At 34.8% G+C, this 23,480-nt stretch overlaps 2 protein-coding genes across 7 annotated transcripts; both read right to left on the reverse strand.

Moving 5' to 3' along the window:
* Positions 1-450: 450 nt before the first annotated feature.
* LOC104106385 (putative late blight resistance protein homolog R1A-4) lies at positions 451-7,164 on the reverse strand. 2 transcript variants are annotated; one of them, XM_070187591.1, is made up of 4 exons: positions 6,964-7,164; positions 2,991-4,262; positions 2,040-2,877; positions 451-910 (listed from the first exon to the last, which is right to left on the reverse strand). In XM_070187591.1, the coding sequence occupies exons 2-3, from the start codon at positions 4,217-4,219 to the stop codon at positions 2,808-2,810; spliced, it is 1,299 nt and encodes a 432-aa protein (XP_070043692.1). In that variant the 5' UTR covers positions 4,220-4,262; positions 6,964-7,164; the 3' UTR covers positions 451-910; positions 2,040-2,807. The 2 variants fall into 2 exon arrangements, with proteins under 2 accessions (XP_070043692.1, XP_009613225.1); XM_009614930.3 differs by having other exon boundaries at positions 2,040-4,262.
* Positions 7,165-12,886: 5,722 nt separating this feature from the next.
* On the reverse strand, positions 12,887-21,689 carry LOC104106368 (putative late blight resistance protein homolog R1B-12). Of its 5 annotated transcripts, none has more exons than XR_688582.2 (4): positions 21,575-21,689; positions 14,162-16,489; positions 13,802-13,904; positions 12,887-13,554 (listed from the first exon to the last, which is right to left on the reverse strand). XR_688582.2 is itself a non-coding variant. In XM_070187589.1 (3 exons), exon 2 carries the CDS (start codon positions 16,441-16,443, stop codon positions 14,167-14,169), a length of 2,277 nt encoding a protein of 758 aa, XP_070043690.1. In that variant the 5' UTR covers positions 16,444-16,489; positions 21,575-21,689; the 3' UTR covers positions 12,887-13,554; positions 14,162-14,166. The 5 variants fall into 5 exon arrangements, 3 of the variants coding, with proteins under 3 accessions (XP_070043690.1, XP_009613202.1, XP_070043689.1); XR_004509674.2 differs by having other exon boundaries at positions 13,743-13,904; XM_070187589.1 differs by lacking the exon at positions 13,802-13,904.
* Positions 21,690-23,480: the final 1,791 nt, after the last annotated feature.

Raw genomic sequence — 23,480 nt, forward strand, 5'->3', positions numbered from 1 at the left:
CCCAATAATTACTCTCTTGCTAATTTTCAACTAAAGAAAGCCAAACTAATTAATTTCCATCAGCAAATAACAAATTCCTGGAGTAAAAGCAAATGGAGGCATGCCAGAAAGAATGAATACAATTCAACGCCAATATTTCTGAGTCCATTAATCACCCAACCATCCAAAATTATGGATTTAAGTCACTTTTCTTTCGTTGGTAACAAGAAAGTCCCTCAACTATTCATACTGCACACGGTCACTCAACTGAAATTATCAAATTTTTTGGTGAAAAATTATGACGTGGCAGTCCATATGGACTTTTTAAAATATTTTTGGACCAAATAAAATACTTAAACCCAAACAAAACATAAAAAATTCATCCCATATGCCCAACTAGACCCACTAAAAATAAAAATCCACCACTAAATAAAATCAAACGCTAAAGGCATCCATGTTGTAACACCATGAAAAAAAAGAAGAAATCTATTTTTTTTTTATAAGAAGAAGAGATGCATTTACAACAGGCACGCTAAAGAGACAAATGAACCCATCCACAGACAACAGTAGAAGAATTTGTGACAATACATATCAGAGCTTTTATGAGCCGAGGGTCTATTAGAAACAACATATCTACCTCCACAAAGTAGGGGTAAGGTCTGCGTACATACTACCCTCTTCAGACCTAGCAGTTGCAAATAACAAAAACTATAAATACATCGAAATCAATATCCAGGCATTAATAATTCAATCGCAAATCTGATATGCAAATCAACCCATCCACAAAGTGGAACCTTTCGTCGTCTCATCAGGGAAATAGGACTTTTGCAATGGTTTAGCTTCTACTGATGTCTCCTCTGATCAAAAGGTCACTGAGTCCAACAGATATTCTGGAGTACCGTGCAGCTCTGAAGTCGCATCTAGGTGGATGCTATATAAACAAAGATGAAGTGGTTAGAAAAGAAAAGGCCACAGAATGTCAGTCAAATATAGGACATAGCAACAGCCATAACTATAAATAAGAAATTGGTGAAAAAAGGTTGAAAGCTAGTACAGAAAACTCAAAAATGCCAAAAAAAGTGGAGTATATAAAAGAACTAATGGGGAGTACTCAGTGGCTAATAGCTACAATGCAATGCTAACAGGGTTAGAGAGATTAAAGGAGGCTGACTTAATATGGACCAAAGCGATGCAACCAACGCACAGGTTCATTGTTTGGTTAGCCAATCAGAACAAGTTGCTCACAAAAGAGAGGCTCCAGAGCCATATGGGGAGCAATGATATACCATACATGGCAATGGCAAGAAAGGAATTGGAGGATTTTTAGAGGCACCAATGTGAGTACACAGTTTGCAAATGTACAGATACAGAAAGAAGTCAAAATTAGACTAGAGAGTATACAAACATCAAAGAAAGCACAAAAGTGTCAAAGTCTGTTCAAGAAGTTATGTAATTAGCTAGTTATTGTTTCTGTTTTTTACTGAATCTATTAGCTTGATTAAAATAGGAGCATGTACTAGGGTAGCGTGAAGAGTTAGTTAACTATTTTCTTGTTAGTTGATTGGAGGCCTGGATGTAGCACCTTGTGATGGAGGTTGCAAACATAGGCGCTCATGAGTTGTACAAAAGTCGGTTGTTAATGGTAATATTTCACATTTATTACCAAAAAAAAATAAAAGAATGATGTTAGCTTAGTTCTTTCTTGAGGAGTATAGTATGTCAGTGCAATATATAGAAGAATTGGCATAATGGAAGGTTATGTAATTAATTAATCTAGGAATATTTATAATTAAAAAAAGAAAAAAAGAAAAAAGCATAAAGGGTAATCTCCAAAATTATCAATTGCTACTTGGTCAAGGCATTTTTGTAAAGGATAGATGAGATTCATGAAACTTCTACGCATTCCAAACGCTGGTTAAGAATGCTACGAATATTAAGTGATGGAGACCTGAACTTCAGATCATTACAGAAGTTACTAAAAATTGTTTTCGATATGATCAAAAGCATCCAAAAGTATACCTGTCTTATTGCACGGGTTTCATAATTATGAAATCACTTACCGTTTTTGGTCTTTAAGATAAGAACTTGAAGGCTGTCACATCCTGTGCATTCTTCTACTTCTATTTTAATCTCCACAGCTGAATTTCCAACTGAGTCGCTACAGTCGATCACTTTAATCAATTGCAGTGTTTGAATATCCACTAAGCTAGACGGGATTTCTTCAAGCTTGGAACAACTCTTTATAACTAGTTTTTCAAGCAGGGGAAATGATTCCTCTGAGCAAATCCACTTAGTCATAAACACATGATGCAATTTCAAAACTTTGAGTGTCTCGAACTCGTGATCACTGAGGTCCCATTGCTTTTCCCCAGTAAAGTATATCTCGGATAGTTTAAAAGTCTCAAGATCTGGCAGTTCTGCAATTCCTGAAACTATTTCGTCCGTTAGGAAAATGTCACTAAGGGACAATACCTTAAGACTTGAGGGGAAGACAAAGTATCTATCTGATTTCCCGATTGACACTGGCATGGGAAACAGAGAATAAATGAGGAACATTGCCAAATTCATCAATATGGACACTGAGTTCTTCAAGATTTGGAAACTTCCCCCAGAACTTCGGATTCATGTCAGACACGGACATATAGCACATGCCAAGAGTCTTCAAGTTGTGTAACACAATTTCTGAAGATTCTTCCCATGTTATGGAGAATTCGTTTATATCCACATGCCTCAACTTTGCCATTTTCCAAATAGCAGGTGATATCATTATATAAGATGAACGAACCCGCAAGGTTTGTAGTTGGAGTAGGTGCGATACCCAGTTGATATTAAATGCTTTGACAAAAATTGCAAGGAACCTCAAGTGAGTTAGTGATTGAAATGCAGCAGCCCAAGAATCTTGCAAGTAGATATCCAATAAATGCAACACCCGGATAAGTCTTAAGTTGTTGAGTAAAGGGAAAAGCCGCCTCTTACTTTCAGATATACTGAATTTCGGATGAGCAATGAACTCCAGTGGCCTTTGACGTTGTCCAAAAGACTCCATTTCCTTGGAGATATTACTTTTCATAGTGCCATGTATATACATGCATAACCTTTGTTCATCTGAATCCGAAGTTTGACGTGGATTATAAGGCACTAAGGGCTGCATAAACTTCTCTTTTGTAATTTTTTCCATGCAAAACTCACGCACTTGATCATGAACTGTGCAATATTTTATTTCACCATTAGTTCTTCTTTTAGAAACCATTACTAGGCTTCTGCTAACAAGATCATACAAGCAACTCCTTGATGTTTCTTCTAGCTTCAACGTGTCAATGTTCTGCACAAACTCCTCAGCTATCCACCACTTTAGCAAATCCGATACTGGAATTTCATAACGTTTAGGAAACAATCCCATGTACAGAAGGCAAGGTTTTAAATGATCCTCTAAATGGTCGTAACTTAATTGCATCACCCCCATCAACTGCTGTTCTAAAGAACTGGGACATAACTTATGTGCAACCTCAAGCCACAAAGAAGCTTGCCTTTCCATTTGCGAAAGAATTCCAGCAATCACGGTAACAGCCAGAGGCAATCCCTTAGTGAGTGTGGCAATTTCTGCTCCTACACTCTGTAGCTCCGGAGGACAGCTTTCCCCTTGAAATACTTTCTTCTGCAATAATTCCCAACTCTGTTTATCACTAAGACATGAAAGAAAATATGGATCACTATGGTGCTTAAGCTCCATAGCCACTTCAGCAGATCGAGTTGTTAGCATTATTCTACTTCCATTTCCTCCATCAGGGAAAGATAATCGCAATTCCTCCCATACCTTGACTTCCCATATATCATCCAACACGATGAGATATTTCTTTGTTCTTAGAATCTTACTCAACACGTCAACTATGCTATAATCATTTATAGTAACATGCGTATCACCCATAATTTGTTTTAGCATCTCAAGCAACAGCTCTCTCACATTATATGTTTCTGAAACGGTGCACCACACTTGAACATCAAAGTGAGTAGAATGATTATTGTATAACATTCTAGCCAAAGTTGTTTTACCTATCCCGCCCATTCCAACGATCGAGATAATGTCCAGCTCTGTTGGCCCTCCAATCAATTTTTGAATTACATTTCTCGCATCATCGTCGAAACCCACTAGCTCTTCATCAGCTGATGCATAACTACGTCGGGTGGAAGGCTCTGCAGAAGTAAGAGCAGGAGTTCTTTCACAAATATCAATGTCCTCCATATCAGTTAGCTTTGGCCTCTTTTATGATTGTTGGAAGTAAAATCTACATATAAAAGGATGGAAACATGAATATATATATATGTACATATAAACAAGTGAAATAATCAATCATTTTGCGGAACATTAATAATTGTAAGAAACCCCTAATTTAGGAGTAAGAAAATCTCCTAAACAATTCACTATTTCGATTTATTTGAAATAGTGATTTTTTTCTCTATAAAAGTACACTAGAGCCTATCAAGTATTACTACTAGTTGATATTGCACTACAGTATGACTAGTGCATCAAGTCGAATGTTATACCTTTAGTTGAGGGAATGCCCTGTAATAAACACCTTTGATCGATGATCATGTATATGTGGGATACACGAATTAAAAGGGCGTGGTATAATAGATTAGACAATCCAACTATAAAAGTAGCCCTAATTTAAGCTAATTATCTTTCTTCTTCATTGTTGTCGAAGCTTCTGCTCATCCACCATTGTTTGCAACAAATTATTTGTGATACAAAATAAATTACAACCGCAATATAAATATGACAAAAAAATAATTTTATTGATAAAATGATGCGGGTACAATTCTGTTTGTTCCCTTGATTCTTCTTTCTAGATCGTTCCCGTAATTCGAGGGCTTAATCTGCGTATTTCTCGAATGTAGGATAATGGAAACTTCCTCAGGATGTATTTGAACATCTGTTGATCACTTCGGCGACTTTGAGAAAGACAATATTTGATGTCTTTGATATCTTTGTGAATATTTCATGTATTTTTATGGAATTTCGAGATACTTTCAAAGGGAATATGTGGTCCATTTTTATAGGTGTAGCTAGGGTTTTGGATAGATTACCCGCCAAGCTAAGGTTTCAGGTATAGTAGCCTCCAAGTTAGGATTTTAGATAGAGTAGCCTCCAAGAAACCCTCGATGGACTCTACTTGTAGTATCTTAAATTTAGGATTTTGCCCAAATTTCATATGAATTTGATCCGATAAAATTTTGATGTCTATAAATGCCCCCTACTTCAAGGCTTGTCGGGGTGTAGATTTACAAGATCACCGTAGACGAGGCTTGAAGTACCAGCAAAGAAGACACCACATTCTTTTCACCGTGAGAGAAGAGATGAAGGGCAGATTTGGTCCCACTGGGCGTGCTAGAAATTTGAAACAACAAATTTTTCCGTCGAGAAAATAAATAATCAAGACTGGAAAATTGCGTAACAAATATAGTATTTGATTTCAATAAATATTGAGTGTTACAATCTCTATGGTATTCCTCTGATTCTTCAAGAATGTAAACTATCTTGATGAACTTGAGTTTGATTTTGATTCAAGGACTTGTAAAGCTTGGTCTTGAATCTCCTTCTTAAACTTGGATTTGGATTTGGTCAAAAACAAGTAATTTGATCTCGAACGCCTTGGTATTTGATTTGACTTCGTTCTTGATCTTGAACTTGAACTTGAACTTGTAGCTTGAGTGCTTGAACTTGTAGTTTGATCCACGAGCTCTCTGCTTGCTTCTTGTTATCACTGGTGTCTTCTATCTTTATGAAGACCTCTATTTATAGTTGTAGGGAGTGGTGTGACTCTGCGATTTGATTGGTCCATTTGAACTGACAAATACCATCCAAACACTTTGCACAAGTTGTTGATTTGACTTGGTATGCCACCCTCTCTTGACACATGGTATCATTTCATTGGCTCATTTATTTATCTTGGATCACCACATCATTTGACACGTGTCTTGATTTTATTGGCTCGTTCTTTTGACTTGAATTGCCACATCACTTGACCTGTGGCATGAGCCTGGACTTTAAGATGGGGTTAATAGCCATTTGGACCTTGGGCCAATGAAGCGGACTTATCATTTAATTTGTAGTCCAACTAAATGGACTAACCCAACACTTATATTTTGGATTTAAATAATTAACCCCATTTACTAGCCACACTATTTGTTTTGATTAATGTCTTGAATTTACTATGGTCCAAATTATTTTATGGATTTAAATCCGATAAAATTTAAATGCTTACAACCATTTTTAAGGGCAAGTCAACCAAATTCCAATTTCTTTCTTTAAATAGTGAAGATGCCAAATCACGTCATCCCTATATCTTACTCCCTCTGTTTCAATTTAGACGATGTAGTATGACTCGGTACAGAGTTTAAGAGAAAAGATGAAGTCTTTTGAAACTTGTCGTCTTAAAAGTTTTGTAGAGTCATGACATTTGTGTGATTATAAAAGCTTCTCATTAAAGGTAAAATAAATAAAATGAAAAGTTTAAAATTGAATTATTTTCAATTATAGAAATGTGACATTCTTTCTTTAGGGGGAGGGGTTCTTGGGAAAAGATCCATATATAACTTGGATAGATCTAATCAACTAATTATTTACCAGAATTTGGTTATAAACTATTTGAATATATTAAGAATTTGGTTATTATTAAGAATTTGGATCCTCAACTATGAAATCTAGCTACTCTACTATCTTTTGTTTCTTGGGGAAAGATCCAGAAGTAATTTTTGAAATCAAGCTACTCTACGTACTCTTTGTTCATTATTCCTGGGCTTTTTGATAATTTTCCTTTTTTGCCTAATTTATCATTATTTAAGGCCTGATTAATATCTTTCAATATCATCTAGCATAGACTATATAATGTAAAACAAGACATAAAAATATGAATCTTTGACAAATGATCAAATATGAAATTGCAAAAGGAAAAAGAAAATTAAAACTTATAAGAGAAATCTAACCTTTTAGTGTTGAGAGTGGCTACAGAGAGATAAATTGCTCCAAAGGTTCTTTAGCTTTATGATTTCGGGCAAGAGAAATGAAGAGGAAGTATATAATAGCAAAGCAAATATATCGTGAACTTTCCAAATTGAAGAAAATTGTGATAAGTCAACTTATACTAATCTTGCTTGAATTGGAATCTCAATAGTGAAATCTGTGGGCAAGTGCACCAGTAGCCATTTTCAGCATGCTGTTTAATATATGTGCGTGATTTATAATATATTTAAAGATTAGTCAATTCATCTCAAACATCAGTACTAAGTATCTTGAATATTTATATCCTAAATTTTTTAGCTGCTAATTTGGAATTCATAACTTAATGTACTAAATTTTTGAACTGCTAATTTGAAATTCAGGATTAAATATCCTGAATTTCTGAACTACTAATTTGAATTTCAGGATTAAATGTCCTAAATTTCTGAACTGCTAATTTGAAATTCAGAATTAAATGACCTGAATTTCTGAGCCGCTAATTTAAAATACAGTATATAAGATTCGAATTTCTGGACATAATTTTCGAACTTTAGGATGCGATGTCCTGAATTTGAACTTTGATGTTTAAATTTCAGGACATCGTATCGTAAAATTTGAGCGAATTGACTAATTTTTAAATACAATGTAGACTGTGGATATATTTTTAAAAAATATGCTTTAAAGTGGCTGTCTTGTGTCATTTTCACGAAATCTGATTCACATTTAAAATAAAAATAACAATTATTGCTCTGTCAATCCAAATATGATTGTCATCTTTTACTTACTACTCCATGTACTGGGAGGAATGTTGAAAAGATAAGTACCTATTAAGCTGAATGCAAGAGTATTTTTTTAAATTATTTTTTATCTCTTTTAAATGTTATGCTTAGTTAACATTCCACTAATTAGAGCAGTGAAGATGAATTTTTAAAAAAGAAAAAGCAAATACGCCCAGTGTACAAGGCATCTCGTGTTCATGTAGGGTCCGAAAAACGGCCGCACCTCATGATTGTGATGTAGACAGCATACCATAATGCAAAGTAAATACGTTATGTTCATTTAAATTATCAAATATTTTGAAACAAATTTAATTTGTTAAAAGAACCAATATTTGGAGAAATTTTAGCATGTGTCTCATACTACCAACTCTATTTGTATAGTTGTATAAGATTACTTTCTTAATTTTGGTCTATTCAAGGACACTTTCAAATATTCCTTCTTTGTGTTTCGTACTTACTCGTATTTCCTTATGTAGTTCCAAGAGATTTTTACATGGTTTCCCTTGCAAATAATCCAGACGATGATACTTCATATATAGACTTAAACTTTAGTGCATAAATCATAAATACATAAATTCATCAAATACCAGGATCTTAAACATGAAAATCTTATAGAGAATCATTATAGAAACATATCTGATGCGGAAGATATTATCCCAAAATTGACTTCGTAGGAATTTCAAGAGGAATATGAAATTTTCATGACCAAACACTGATTCATTTGAAAAAAGTGAAGATTCTTTTACGGCCAATCGTGACCTTAATTTCTCAAAAGAACACCTACCGCAAAGGAAATGAAAGAATCAAATATGAAATTGCTAAATTTTGTGAAGTAATTTGAAATGAAAAGAATGAATGAGTATATCCCCTCAAAACAAGGACTTCATATTACTGCATCAACGAACAACAAAGTGCAAATGTACTCTTCGCATCCTTAATAATCCAATTTGGGAAAAACTTCTCTTGTCCTTCAACAAAGAAAGAGAAAATCTAACTAAACCATGAGTTACTTTGTTCAACCTCCTTGGAATATATAGAAACTTCACGTGATCAAACATGCCTGATAGCTTCCAAATGTCATTACACAATATTTCTATCTCCCATGAAGTAGCCACTTGTTTTTGGATCATATTAAGAACATTCTTATCATCAGATTAAATCATCACATTTTTTTTTATCCATGAGTAATAGCACATTCAAGTGCCTTTCTTATAGCAATCGCTTCAACAGTCATGGTTTTTCCAACATATTGAATCGGGGATCCATGGGCATGAAGCAGTTTTTCAAAGCTATTCAAAGCCGCAATACCAATACTCGCATGTCTATCATCATACCGTAATCATGCATATGTAAATAATAAAGTTTCATATTGAAAACTTTGTTAGTTTAGGCACATGCTCATTTCCAGTTGAAGATCGGACATCGAGGCAACTAGTTAATAGATCTTTATATTCTTCATACTCAAAAAGAGCTTTAGAAACAATATCAGTTGGCTCTAACATTTTCTAATTAAAGCACCAAGCATTCCTACCATTCTAAATTTGCCACATAATATTAACACTCAAATGTAATAATTCTATAGATTTAGAAAAATACTTAGCAGTTAAGAACAAGTTGTACCACCAAACAGAAAAGTCAGTTATGTTTTCAATATCAGGCCAATAAATAGGAATTTGTTTTCATACAAGCTGAGACCGAGGACATCTAAATAGCATATGTTCAATATCTTCACTTTCAAAATCATAAATCCTACACATGATATCCATGTTCTACAATCTTTTAGCTAAGGTACTATTAATGGGCAAAGAGTTAATCACACATTTCCTTAGAAAATATTTAAGTTTATTTTTAGTTTCTAAATTCCACAAAAGAATCCCAGAAGCTATAAGGAAAAGAATGACAACTCGGCTTCCGAATTCCTAATAGTCTTACCCGCCAAATCCTTTGTTAAATAGTAACCTGACTTGACTTCATAGTTCCCAGATTTTGAATGATGCCATATTAATCTATTATTAAGACCTAATGGATATTCGAATAGATAAAATTGCATCTACATTTCCAGGTTCAAAAGTTATACTTATCTCATGAAGTTTTCAGGTATGCGTATCTTCGTCAATTAAATCTGCAACCTTAAGATCTAAATTATTTTGCATTTGAATACTTTTGGAGTAAAATCATTATTTCTTGGAATCCAAGGATCAGTCCAAACATTTATATTTTTTCCATCACAAATCCTCCACCTTAATCCATTAACTAATAGATCTCTTACCCACAACATACTTCTCCATATCCATGATCCAGTAGATGATATAGAAGCGTCAAAGAAAGCTGAGTTGGGAAAGTATTTGTTTTTAAGTACTATTGCTAACAACGAATCCGGGTACGAAAATATACGCCAAGCTTGTTTAGCTAACAAAGCCATATCGAAAGCTTTTAAATCCCTGAATCCTAATCCACCTCTTAATTTAGAATCACATAATCTTTCCCATTTCTCAAAATGCATCTTCTTTTTATCCCCACCAAAAGTTAGAAAAAAAAAGATGTAATCTCCTTACACAGACCATCAGGGAGTAGGAATCAAGACAAGGCATATGTAGGAATTCCTACAAGTACATATTTAAGCAGTACTTCTTTTCCTGATGTACTTAAAAATTTATCCTTCCATCATTTTATTTTCGTCTTGACTCTATCCTTAATAAACTCCAGCATCTTTTTCTTTGATCGTCCCACGATAGCTGGTAATCCTAAATACATACTTATTTCATTTCTTTGTTGTCCAAGTAAGGAAAATATCTCCACTTTCTCCTCCTCCGTTACATTTCTACTAAAATAAATAGCAGATTTATCTAAATTAATCACTTGCCCAGAACTTTGTTCATACTTCCTTATAATATCAGCTATATGAACTACATTATGAGCGTTAGCTAACAAAATATAAAAGAGTCATCTGCGAAAAATAAATGAGTTAAGCTCGGCTCGTGTCTATTCAACTTTAATCCTTGAATTTCATTTTGAGTTTCAGATATCTTCAACCAAGTAGAGAAACCTTTCGCACGTATTAAAAATAAATAAGATGATAGCGGATCTCCTTGTCGTATTCCTCTAGTCGGCTTAGCTAATTCAACTATCTCCTCATTAATATTAAAACTATAGGTAGGGGTAGAAATACATTGCATAATCCATTCTACAAATCTTGCATGAAAACTCATTCGTAAAAGCATTTTTTGAATATAAATCCATTCAACTCTATCATAAGCTTTTGACATATCCAATTTCATCGCCATAAATTTCTCCCTACCTCTTTGTTTATTTTTTAGAAGATGCATAAATTCATGGGATAAGATAACATTATCGGTTATTTGTCTATGGCCAACGAAAGTTGCTTGAGTCGGAGATATAACCTTAGTTAAATAACATTCCATTCTCGTAGCAAGAATTTTTGATTTTATAAAGAGTAGAACACAAACTTATGGGTCTAAATTGCAATACCAAAGTAGGGCTTTTAACTTTAGACACGAGAGTGATTAAAATATGGTTCCACGAAGGAATTAGGTATTCTGTAGTGAAAAAACTATTAATAGCTTCATAAATATCCTTTGATATAATATTCCAATATCTTTGAAAAAATAAAGGAGTCATTCCATCCATGCCTGGCGCTTTAAGAGGATGCATAGAGAACACCGCATTCTTTATTTCCTCTTCACTAACATATTTAATGAGTTCTCGATTTATAGAGTCACTAATTGTTACATTGACATGGTTCAGAATACTTTCGAAGTTCTTCGGGTTAGATGTAGAGAATAGTCTATCATAATACGCCTCAACTTCTTGAACTATATATATATATATATATATATATATATATATATATATATATATCAGTTTGATCACTCACCCACCTCCCATCAGATGTTTGAAAACCACTAATTATATTTCTTCTTCTTCTTTGTAAGGTTGCCATGTGAAAATAGGAAGTATTTTTATCTCCAACAAGCAAATATGAAGTATTTTGTTTCCAGAAAATCTTTCTTCTTTATAAACTTGGCTTAATTCCTTTTTTAACAACCTAAATTTATTCCAATCAAAATTATTAGCATTACTTCTAAGGTCTGCAATCTTTTTTTAATACTGATAATTCTCTTTCTAGCAATACCATTTCCTCCCCTTACCCAAGCCACCAAGAATCTACGACAATTCTTTATTTTAAAGTTAACTCGAGACTTCTCAGCGTAGTAAAAAAAAGTAAGATTATTGGGTTTTCATTTTCGAGAGAGATAGGGTGCAATCCCACCCTTAGAGAATTGCTAAGGACATGTCAAACATTTTCTTCGCAAAATGTTGAATGTTTTACGCGCACAAGAAAGGGCTCTACAAGCCAAATTAAAGACAACAATAATAGCAAAGTAGAGGCGGACCTATACTATACAGAGAGGGTCACTGCCACCTGTAAGATTCAGCAAAAACTTCATATATATATATATATATATGTGTGTGTGTGTCTTTAGAAAATAGTGATATATTAGTAGTGGACAGTGGATACCCTATATACAAAGCAGATTTTGGTTGAATACAAAAGTGCACCCGCGATCTTCAACTCCTGGGTCCGCGCCTCTGTAGCAAAGGCATGGAAGGAGAATGGAAAAATAACAACATTGGATATGGGAACACAAAGAGCAAAAAATAAATGAATTTTTATATATTATATACAAAAAATAAATAAATTTTATACACTGTTGTGGCTATCGAATTTGAATAGTTTGGCCGTGTGCTAAAAGTGATCTTTGCCCCTTCTCTTTTGGTTAGGAGTTTAATACCTCTGTTGGGCTTCAGTTACGTGAGTCTGGGCCTCAGAACTCCTGGGCCCAATAATTTATTCCAGCTTGGCCGTCATTTGTTTGTTTAAAGCCAGCCGGCCATTTTCTTTTCTTTTTTTTCATTTTTTTTACTTGGTTGTTGTAAACTATTTAATATTAAGGAGTTCTACAACCTTCTAGAACGCAGAGAATAGAATCAATATATACCTATTTTCATTCCTGATTTTATCAAAGTCGGTTCACGTTATCTTTTCTCTCTATGCCATGAGTATTGAGACAGGTATATCTCATGGCAGTAGATGAGTTTTTACTATAAATGAATATAAGGTATTCATATCGTATAAAAAGTATAATTTCTAGCGATCATACCTATAAACATCTGAATTTTTTTGAGTAAGGATTTGAGACAAACATTTCAAACAGTTATTTAACTACAGAACTAAAAAGACATTGAAATCAAATAGAACAACTCTTTTTGTCTCTGTAATCATGTAGAAGAACATAAATATCGAGAGAAATTAAAAAATAGTCATATTTATAAGTGGTCATTCAAAAATAGACACATTTTCAAAAGTAATTAAAAATTAACCACTTTTCATGTAAAGATAAATTTGAACGAAAACACTGTTCAAAATCCGAAAAATACTCCAGCATAATTTACTGAAATTCCAACATAAGTATACTGGAACTCCATCATATTATACTGGAGTTCCAACATAAGTATACTGAACTTCCAGCATAATATATTGGAGCTCCAATATAATATATCGGTCCAGCATAATATGCTGGAAGTTCATACACAGGTGCACCGATCTCCGGTATATTATGTTGGAACCTTCCGTGTTCCAGCAAAATAGTGGCTATTTTTCAATGACTTTGTAAATGCCGATTATTTTTGAACGACCAGTCCGAAAATTGGCTAGCCCGTGCTATTTTTATCATAAATATCGCCTCTGATCAGATCATTAGCAGCTCCAGGTGGACCCTACAAAAAAATGAAGGGACTTATAAGTAGTATTTTTGAAGAATAATAAGGAAAGTGAAGATTGGACAAAGCTATATCAAAAGATAAATTTGGGGGGGGGGGGACGAAAGCAATGCTCTATGTATCACAATTCACATGATGCAGAATTATGCCTCATTTGTTCCTAGTAGTCTGGTGCATAAACTCACGCTATGCGCGGGGTCCGGGAAAGAACCGGACCACATAAACCTATTGTACGCAGCCTTACCCTGCGTTTATGCAAGAGGCTATTTCCACGGCTCGACCCCGTAACCTTCTGATCACATGGCAGAACTTTACCCGTTACGCGAAAGCTCCCCTTCCATCTATTCCTGGTAGTGTGAAAATAAAAATATAAAGCCCAACCACAAAACATAAACGTTAATCTATATAATTTGCCACTTCATGAATTTTCTATATATTCCAATATTTTGTTTAAACATGCTATGAATTAAAAAGGATGAGTAATTTAGCCTGCAAGACGATAAGTTAAACATACTCTCACCTTGTTATTCATACCAGATGAAATTGATAGCACAGTAAAGAAATAGTTTCTTCTTGTGTTTTTCATAATAATGAAATCACTTACCATCTTTAGTTTTTCTTCGGGATATGAACTTGGATTCTGTCACTTCCTTCGGTATCTTCTGCTTCTTTTTTAATGTCCCAAGCTGAATTCTCAACTGAGTCGCTGCAGTTGATCACTTTAATCGATTTTAGTGATAGAATTTCTGCAAAGCTAGAAGGAATCTTCTCAAGCCGTCCACAATCTTTTATAACAAGTTTTTCAAGAACGGGAAAGGATGTGTCTGAGGAATGCCATTGAATCATATCCACTTGCTCTAATTTCAAGTATTTCAGTGCTTTAAACACTTTACTTGTGACGTCCAATAACGGATCACATGTAAAGTGTATAAAAAATAATTTGAGTGTCTCAAGATTTTCCAGTGCTATAATACTTGAAACTATTGCTTCTGTCAATGAAATGCCAGCAAGAGATAAAACCTTAAGATTCAAAGGGAAGACTGATTTAAACCATCCAATTGATTTGGAGAAACCAATCGGAAAACTTATATCAAGAGATTGAAGCTGGTTATGAGTTTCCGCTGTAGAAAACAAAGAATGATTAGGCATATCATGAAGATTAACAATGGAGAGCTTAAGTTCTTCAAGATTCGGAAACCTCCACCAGAATTTCCGATTCATATCAGCCACAGATACACGACACTTGCCAAAAGATTTTAAGTTCTCTAACACAGTTTGTGAAGATTCTTCGTGCTCGTTGTGTTCCCAGATAAAGGAAAATTCACTAATATCGACATGCCTTAGCTTCGTCATTTTCCAAATATCAGGTGATGTCTTTATGCGCTGATGTGAATGGACCCGTAAAGTTTGTAGATCACTCAAGTGTGAAACCCAATTGAAATCAAACTTTTTGACAAAAATTGCTAGGTACCTCAAGTGAAATAGTAATCCCAGAGTGGAAGCTGGAGAAACTTGAAAATCTCGATCATTTTCCAAGTTGACATCCAACAAATGCAGCACCCTAATAAGTCTTAAGCTAATAATTACAGGGAAAAGATCCACACGGTTTGATGCGTAGAATTGTGGATGAGCGATGAACTCAATAGACTCCCTTTCTTCAGAGTAGACCATTGGAATCAAGTCCAGTAAATATCCATTTAGTTCCAGTTGTTCAACAAGCTCGTCATGGATATACATGCATAAGTGAGGATCCTGCGAAGATGGAGTTTGGGATAAATTATATGGCGCGATCTGCTGCTTAAAATTTTCTTCTTCAAGTTTACTTGAACAAAACGCACGCACTAGATCATGAACCATGCAGTATTTTATGTCACCATTAGATCTCCTTTTAGAAACTATTAGAAGGCTTCTATTGACAAGATCATTCAAACAATCTTTAGATGCTTTCTCTAGGTTCTTTGTGTCGATGTTTTGCACTAACTCTTCGGCTATCCACAACTTCAGCAAATCAGACACTTCAATTTTGAAGTCCTCTGGAAAATATCCCATGTAAAGAAGGCAATGCTTTAGATGAACCCTTAAATTGTCATAACTTGACCGTATTGCTTTCGTACTCAGCTCTTCTAAACCATGGGAACTCAAAACCTTTGCAAACTCAAGCCACACAGAGGCTTGCCTTTCCTTTTGCGCAATAATTGGAGCAGTCAAGACAATCACTAGAGGTAGTCCCTTACAGTTTTTGGCAACTTCTTCTCCTGCTTCGCATAGCTCCGGGGGACAGCTCTCACATTGAAATACTTTCTTCTGCAATAATTCCCAACTCTCCTCCTTTGTTAGGAATCGAAGTAAATAAGGATCACTGTGCTGCTTAATCTCCTTAGCCACCTTTTCATCTCGAGTTGTTATCATAATTCTACTTCCTTTTTCCTCACTGGGGAAACATAATTGCAAATCTTCCCATGCATTATAGTTCCATATATCATCTAATACAATGAGGTATCTCCAACCAAATAGAGCTTTCTTCACCGCATCAGCCACGTCCACATCCTCATTGATGTCAAGCTTATCACCTGTTACTTGTTTAAGAATCTCAACCAATAGCTTCCTCTCGTCATATTTTTGTGAAACAGTACAAAATGCTCTAACATTAAAGTGATGAATAATAAGAGGATTGTCGTACACCTTTTTAGCCAAAGTCGTTTTACCTAGACCGGGCATTCCAACAATCGAGATAATGTCCCGTTGTTTTGGTCCTCCGAATCCAGTCAATTTCTGAATGATCTGATTTACATCTTCCTCAAAGCCCACAAAATCCTCATTATTTGACAGAAAACTACCTTCAGTGGAAGGCTTTGCATGAGCAGCTGTTTTCTCGACATTCTCCATGTCAATTATCTTGCTCTCTTTTAAGATTGTTGGAAGTAAACTCAAACTGCAGTGACATTAATAACGCTGTCAGCCTCCATAAAAGAAATGAAAACAAGAATAGGTCAATCAACTATCATTTAGCAATTCAAAGAAATACATTTCATTTTAATGCGCGCGCACACACATACATTGAAAGATGAATGAGAAGACCCCTACCCTCTGTCACGGACAAAACTGTCAAGGATTTGTCCCGCTTTGGCCTGATCATTGTAGGTCACCTCAAGGCTTTTTGCGCTCACGATTTTATCTCGTTGGGCTTTAACCAAAAAGGCATCTCAACAATTGAAGCCTGAACTTGAATTAATATACCCCTAGCTGTTTTATTTATTGTTAATACTTAGAAGTAAGTATATACAGACATCAGCAACAAGAGTGCGCTGGCAAGCAATTACAAGAGGGGCTACATTATGAATTGCGTTATGAGCTAAGAAAGTTAATATGGCCCCTAACTTTTCACTTCCATTTTGATGTGGAATTTCCCTAAGGTAAGTTTCACCGTGAAGTTCAACCGCCAGCACTCTATGACTAGGGATGGGAAATGGGACAGTGCAGGTGCGAGGCAGGGTAGGTTTAAGGCTATGCAGGGCGGTGCGTAATGGCGAATCTATATTGGAAACTAGTAATTATATACAAGAATATTGATTGAGTGTAGCACCCCGAAAAATTTCGAAATACTTGAGCGCATTTAATAAAGTTGATGTGCACTAATTATATTATTTCGTGTGCAGACGAGAACCATTAATATGATGTATATTAATTTGGATATGATAATAAGTGTACGAGGCATATTATAAGTGATGTGGGGTCTAAGGAGAGCCCTAAGTCTAAGCCAAGTTGGAAATTACATGATAGACTAAAGTTCCAAATGAGTACGCACAAGACCAAACTTTGGACGAGCATATCTACATATATATATTGGGTTATGTGATGGAAAACCTATCAAATGAAAGATCATTGAGTCTATATATATAAAGAGTTATGGAAAACCTATCAAATGAAAGATTTTCGAGTCTAGTTTCTAACTGTTCAAACCGTTTGTCATTTGGACATTACTATAAGAAGTTATGACCAAATTACTAAAGGCTGACAGAGGAGTCGGCGGATGCAAAGCATCCGGGGCCGCGTCCGAAAGATTGGATGGCAGTGAAGTGCTGCCATAGCATCCAAGGCCGCGTGCGAAACCCAAAAATCTGGGACTATAAATACCAAGTCGGGGGAGAGAGTATTTTGAGTATTGGGGGTTAGGGTTCTTGAGGTGAAGGGGCAATTTTAAGCTCAAATCAAGTCCAATCAACCAAGGAAAGTTGTTAATATTATTTTGGGCTGATTCTTACTCAATGTACATGAGTTATAACATCATTCTTGCATCCAAATTTTAGATTTCATCATCAAATCCTCAAGAACACTAAAATCACCAAAGTTGTGATTTTTTCAAGATTGAGCTACTACAGGTAATTTCAATGCTTCAAACTCGTTTATTATGAGTAGTTAGAAGTATTTGAATCATTTGTTACAAGTTTTAATGGTTGAAATATTGGATTATAAAACTCTAGTTCATGGCATGAATAGTACTTTTGAGAAAATAAGAGAGAAGATGAATGGTAATATTGGCGATGAAATTTATGAATACAATGAACCTATGGAATTATTTGTTAGCAAAAGATGAAAGTGATCAACTAAGTAATCACCCGAATTGTATATTTTGCAAGTGTTGATTATGGAAGACGATGAATAGTAACTTGGTGGCAATGGACAATGGATGTAGTATCATTAATGACTTCGAATGGATATTAAAACATAAGAATGAAGTTGAATGGTCTAGTATGTAAAACTATTTGGCGATTTGAGTTGTTGGAGGCTTGTAGCCAACTTATGAGTCATATATGGATGTTGATCAATATCTTAGGTCATATTTTGATGTAATTAGGATATCTAATTGTAGATATCGACTTCTTGATGATGTTGAGCATTTTAATCAACATTGAAATGATGGAGGAGGATTGAAAGCTTGTGAATATTAATAAAGTGAAAGCGAGGTAAGTTGATTAAAACTTACTCTTCTTGAGAGACTTTCTCTAAAATCATGTTTCGAGTTAATACTTAAGTTGTTTGCAAATGTGCTTTCATGCTTGTGGGAACAAACAAGTACGGATGTCTCCATGTATAAAAATATTATATTGCATATGTATTGTCATGTTGTTTTATAAAATTTTATTTTAAATCTTGTTGGAAAAATGACACTCAAGGTAAATATTATAAGTTTTTATCAAAACTTACGTATTGACAAGAGTATACATATTTGAGTGCTAAAGATAAGTTTTCATGAAAAGTATTTCTTTTGGAAATTTATGAGCAGAATAACACTTGTGGTATCTTTTAAAGATTGATGTTAAATTGCTAAAAGTTTTAGCATGTAAAAGGTTATTTATTTAAATTTTGTTCAAATGATTTAGATTTTCTATAAATGTTATGATTTGATAAAAATAGATCCTTTGAGACTAATATGCTATGAATCTATTTTTGAATTATCAAATATTCTGGGAGTTACTTGTGTTCACCGAGATTGACTTCGGATATATCATGTTCGTTGTCATGAAACTACACGTACCGGTGTAGGTGTAGATGGCCACTTTGTGGTATAGACTACGACAGAGTGCTCTCCCTCTAGAGGATACTATTTTGTGCTATTATTAGCATGATTGAGTCGATTCGTACGGCACTACGATGAGACAACCTGAGCAAGTAGCGTATATGATACTTGCCGCTAGGTACATAACTTAGTTGACTTTCTTATGTCGGTGATGGTATAGTACTCCCAGTGAAATGTAATGATGATTTTTTTATGTTTAGGCATAAGGAGCCGAAAATAATTTCGATGACTTAAAGCAAATGGAATAATTTTATATGATTTTATCCAAAATCTTGGATTGATGTAAATATTTTAAAAGTTTATATTGTGGGTAATATTTCACTTGGTTATTATTTAAAATAACAAAGGTCATAAAATGATAGAATTTCTTATCGTTTTATATCAAATATTGGTGCATTATTTTTATAAAGTTTGTCCCAAGAATTTAAGTTAGAGAGAGTCTATGACACTTATTGAGTACCGTTGTGGTGTACTTAGCCCTTAGGGCCCCCCTCTCCAGGGCCCTACTTACTTTACATATTTCAAGATGATGTATGATACGTGGTATGTGGTCAGGCTAGGATGACTCTCTTTTCGAGGTATTATGAAGCACCATTTTTATCTCATGGTAGTTATCATGTTCTTTCTTATTTTATTTTGTTGGAATTACTCCAACCGTTGGTTCTATTCTTGGTATAGAGGCTCCATAGATAGTTGTGAAATGTTGTAATAACGGGGTTATACACGACATACATGAAAGTATATATTTTTTTTACTTAGTCTCATTGTTATTATCATGAAAGACGTCATGTGTGCTTTTGAATTAGAAAATATTTTGTCTTTTAACTTGAAAATGTATATGATTTTCAAGAAACTTTCGCAGTTAAATTGATTTTCATGCATATGATTTGGGTGCATCGCATGGTTTGGTTCGCTCGAGTCGGGTAGTGTGCCAGGTGCCAGTCACGTGGTTTTGGGTCGTGACATTGAGCACCCAATCTTAAAAGCAAAAAGTCCAGTTAAAAACGGTTGAGCACCCACGATTTAAAAATTCTGGATCCGCCTCTGATGGTGCGGGACGGGTGCGAGGTGAGTTTAAGGCTATGCGGGGTGGTGCGGGTTTAAAGCTATGCGGTGCAGGACTGTCCTGGTGGGGGGCGAATTGAAATTATTTTTTAAAAGACTGATGTGGTGCGGGGCGGATTGCGGGTTTACGCGATTTTGCACAAGTTTTCTAGATTTGGCCTATTGTATATTTTACAAGTTATCCAATAAGGCTTGAGGGGCAAACTTTAAAGATCATAATATCTGTTCAAATATTTGATACTTCATAAAAACAAAAATAAATCATTTATATTTTTGTTTTCAAATAAACCTTTTAGTGAAATGTTAATTAAGTTAGAAATTTTGAAAAAAAAGTTAGACATTTAAGGGAATATAAAATGTTGTTTAGATAAATATTTTTATGTAAAATTATTAACATTTGTCACTGAAAAATCATCTGTATCTTCTCTTCGTGTTCTTCCACGTCGAAGTTAGTTACTGAGCAAAACCGAAGTATAATTAGCAATGGACATGAAGCCAAAAAGGACTTAGCTTTGAGAAGAAAGCAAAGTTTTAAAAGAAATGAAATACAGGTGAATGAGATAATCAAAGAACATATATAAACTTTTGTTGAAGCCCAAAAAAATAATAAATAAATATAAACTTGTGAAAATATACGCGAGTTGAGAAACTATTACATATTAGCAATTACTACAATTCACCAAGCGTTCTTCTCACTGAATACTGAAGTGGATTCAATATTTTCGACAGAGTATATATTTATGTAAAAAGTATTCAAAATTTTAAAAAATATTAAATTCTAAACTTATAATTTCAAAGTGCAATATGTTCAAATTTCAATGACAATATTTTAAAGATCAAACTCATCAAGTATAAATTCTAAATCGTCCTTGTCTGAATATACTTTTCCGATGCATTGAGAAAGCAATTTTTTAAAAGTATGTTGATGTAATTAAAACTTCAAACTATTTGTCAAGCAATTTTTTTTTCGGGAGGAGGGGGGCATTTGGCTACTTTTACTATCTTTCTCTTCTCTTTATATTCTGGGGAAAATCAAAAAGTAACTTTGCTAGATCTAGCTAAAAATTCGATGGTCCTCTTCAATTGAAATTGATTTGTATGGGATTACGCAGTTCTAGTTGAGAAATAAATAAAAAAAACTAGTTCGGAGAAACTTTTCAAATATAGCAACAAATACCAATAATTTTAAGGACTCATTAGCTGAAATATATAAAGTATTTCAAGAGAGCCTTCTACTCTGGTCGATGATTTTTGTAAAGAAAAAGAAAATTATGATCACAGTATAGACTATATTGTAATAAAAACCATAAAAAGTTGAATGTTTGACAGCAATTAAAAGAGAAATAGAATGGAAAAGCTAAAATGGAATCTCACCGATTAATGAGAGTAGTTAGCGCCAAGGTTCTTTAACTTTATGGTTTTGTCTAGAGAAGATGAAGAAGAGGAAGAAAAGAAAAGAAGATGAATACTAAATAATTTGTCTAGGGGAGTTCCATCTTGAAGCATGAATAAGGGATTATATTATATAACTAGTTGTACCAGATATTGATATCCACTAATATATTAGTAAATAATTTTTAAAATTTATGTTATTCATCACTAGTACTATTACTTTAATATGGAATCCGAATATGAGACTTCACTGAAATATACAGCTCAATACTTAAATCTGGTCCACATTATTATTTTAGAGAATTATTGCTTTCTAGAACAATGTTTGCCATTTGCCTAGTTAACTTACCAAGAGCTATATAAGCTAACAGTTACGTAGGTTTACTTGTTAATTATGCAAGGATTGTTTACGTGTATTTACCCTTATAATGAATAACAATTGAATTTATACGCGATTTTAAGGATATATGGATTGATTCAACACAAATAATCAAGAATATTGGATAAACGAGTTACAGACAAAATGAATAATCAAACCAATTGTAATGTTACGGCCCAACTCGAACTTAGGTGGAACAGTAATTTGCCCTTGATCGGACCCTTGTTCGATGCCAACCGTGAATGAAGAACAAAACAATAAAGTAAGAACTTTTGAATTTTTTGTATTGCCTTGGTATGCATGTTACAATGTGTGTTATCAAAGACAAACTTTTCCCTTTATATAGTATGAGAGTTTCATACCTAGTACAAGTCTAAAAAAGGTAAAAATCTTTCTCTCTCGTTAATTACTGATTTGTAACCGTCATCGAGCGAGATCCGCGCCGTGATATCCGGTTGATTGCAGATATCACGACCCTTCGCCTATAACCATTCATTGTGCTTTCTGAAGTCTCAGAACTCGTCCCGAGTCCGGGGTGCGTCATTTTATCAGATCCGATGGCGAGCACTTCGTTCATTTTTCGCTGGCCTGGATATAAAGAATTCTCAACTTCGATTTCGATCTCATATATTCATGCTCTTACTTCATTTGATTCACCAAGAAATCGAGGTGTGCGTTATCCCCGATTTCACCCATATATAGATAGTCCCCTCGTTTTTCAGAGTAGGTTTGCCGAAATGATGGGAAACGATGGGAAACGATAGATGAACCCGGTTTCTTCCTTCGTACGTTACAACCGAGGTGACGGATAAGCTGAAACGTACTGTCAATCGCGTCGTTCTGACTTCTGACACGTGTCAGTTACCGGCTGGCTGCGTTCGAATGTGAAGCATCGCGCATTGACTGTTTTTCCCCTATAAAAGCTTCGGCCTTTGCATTTCTTCCATTTTCCGATCCTAGCTTTTACCTTCGAATTTTCTAACTGCTTTTAACTTTTTCAAATCCCCATCTGCTTCTTAAGCCTTCATATCTTCATCTCTGATCTTCAAACCTTCATATTTGTTCTTGGATTTCCAACCCAGATCTTCTATCTTCATCCCACCTTCAAACCTTCATATTCTTTCTTTAAATCTTCATATTTTTCCTTCGAATCTTCATACCTCCCTTCAAATCTTCATATTTTCCCAGATCACGATGGCTAAAACTTCCAAGTTAGTGCCTCAGTAGGCTGCCCCTTCATCTTCCTACCCGACCGTAGATGCCAAGGTGGCCGCTCCCGATGTGGCTCCAAAGACCTTCATGAAGAGCTTCATACCCGGGGGTTGCTCTATCGGTGATGACTTCAAGGTCAAGAAGGCCTCTAGCCAACAAGACCGAGGTGAGGGATCATCGAGATACATATGCTCTGTCACCGAAGAAACCCTACTTGTAGTCCGAGCGGACTGTAAGTGGGAGGGTAAACAACACCGAGTCTCTCCAGTTCGCCCTTGACCACCAACTCCGCCTGTA

This window comes from Nicotiana tomentosiformis, chromosome 10, assembly GCF_000390325.3.
Source record: "Nicotiana tomentosiformis chromosome 10, ASM39032v3, whole genome shotgun sequence".
Lineage (NCBI taxonomy): Eukaryota > Viridiplantae > Streptophyta > Magnoliopsida > Solanales > Solanaceae > Nicotiana > Nicotiana tomentosiformis.

Bases quoted from the DNA above. Each gene is read 5' to 3' on its own strand.
- LOC104106385 (XM_009614930.3), bottom strand. From the start codon at position 4,219: ATGGAGGACATTGATATTTGTGAAAGAACTCCTGCTCTTACTTCTGCA.
- LOC104106368 (XM_070187589.1), bottom strand. From the start codon at position 16,443: ATGGAGAATGTCGAGAAAACAGCTGCTCATGCAAAGCCTTCCACTGAA.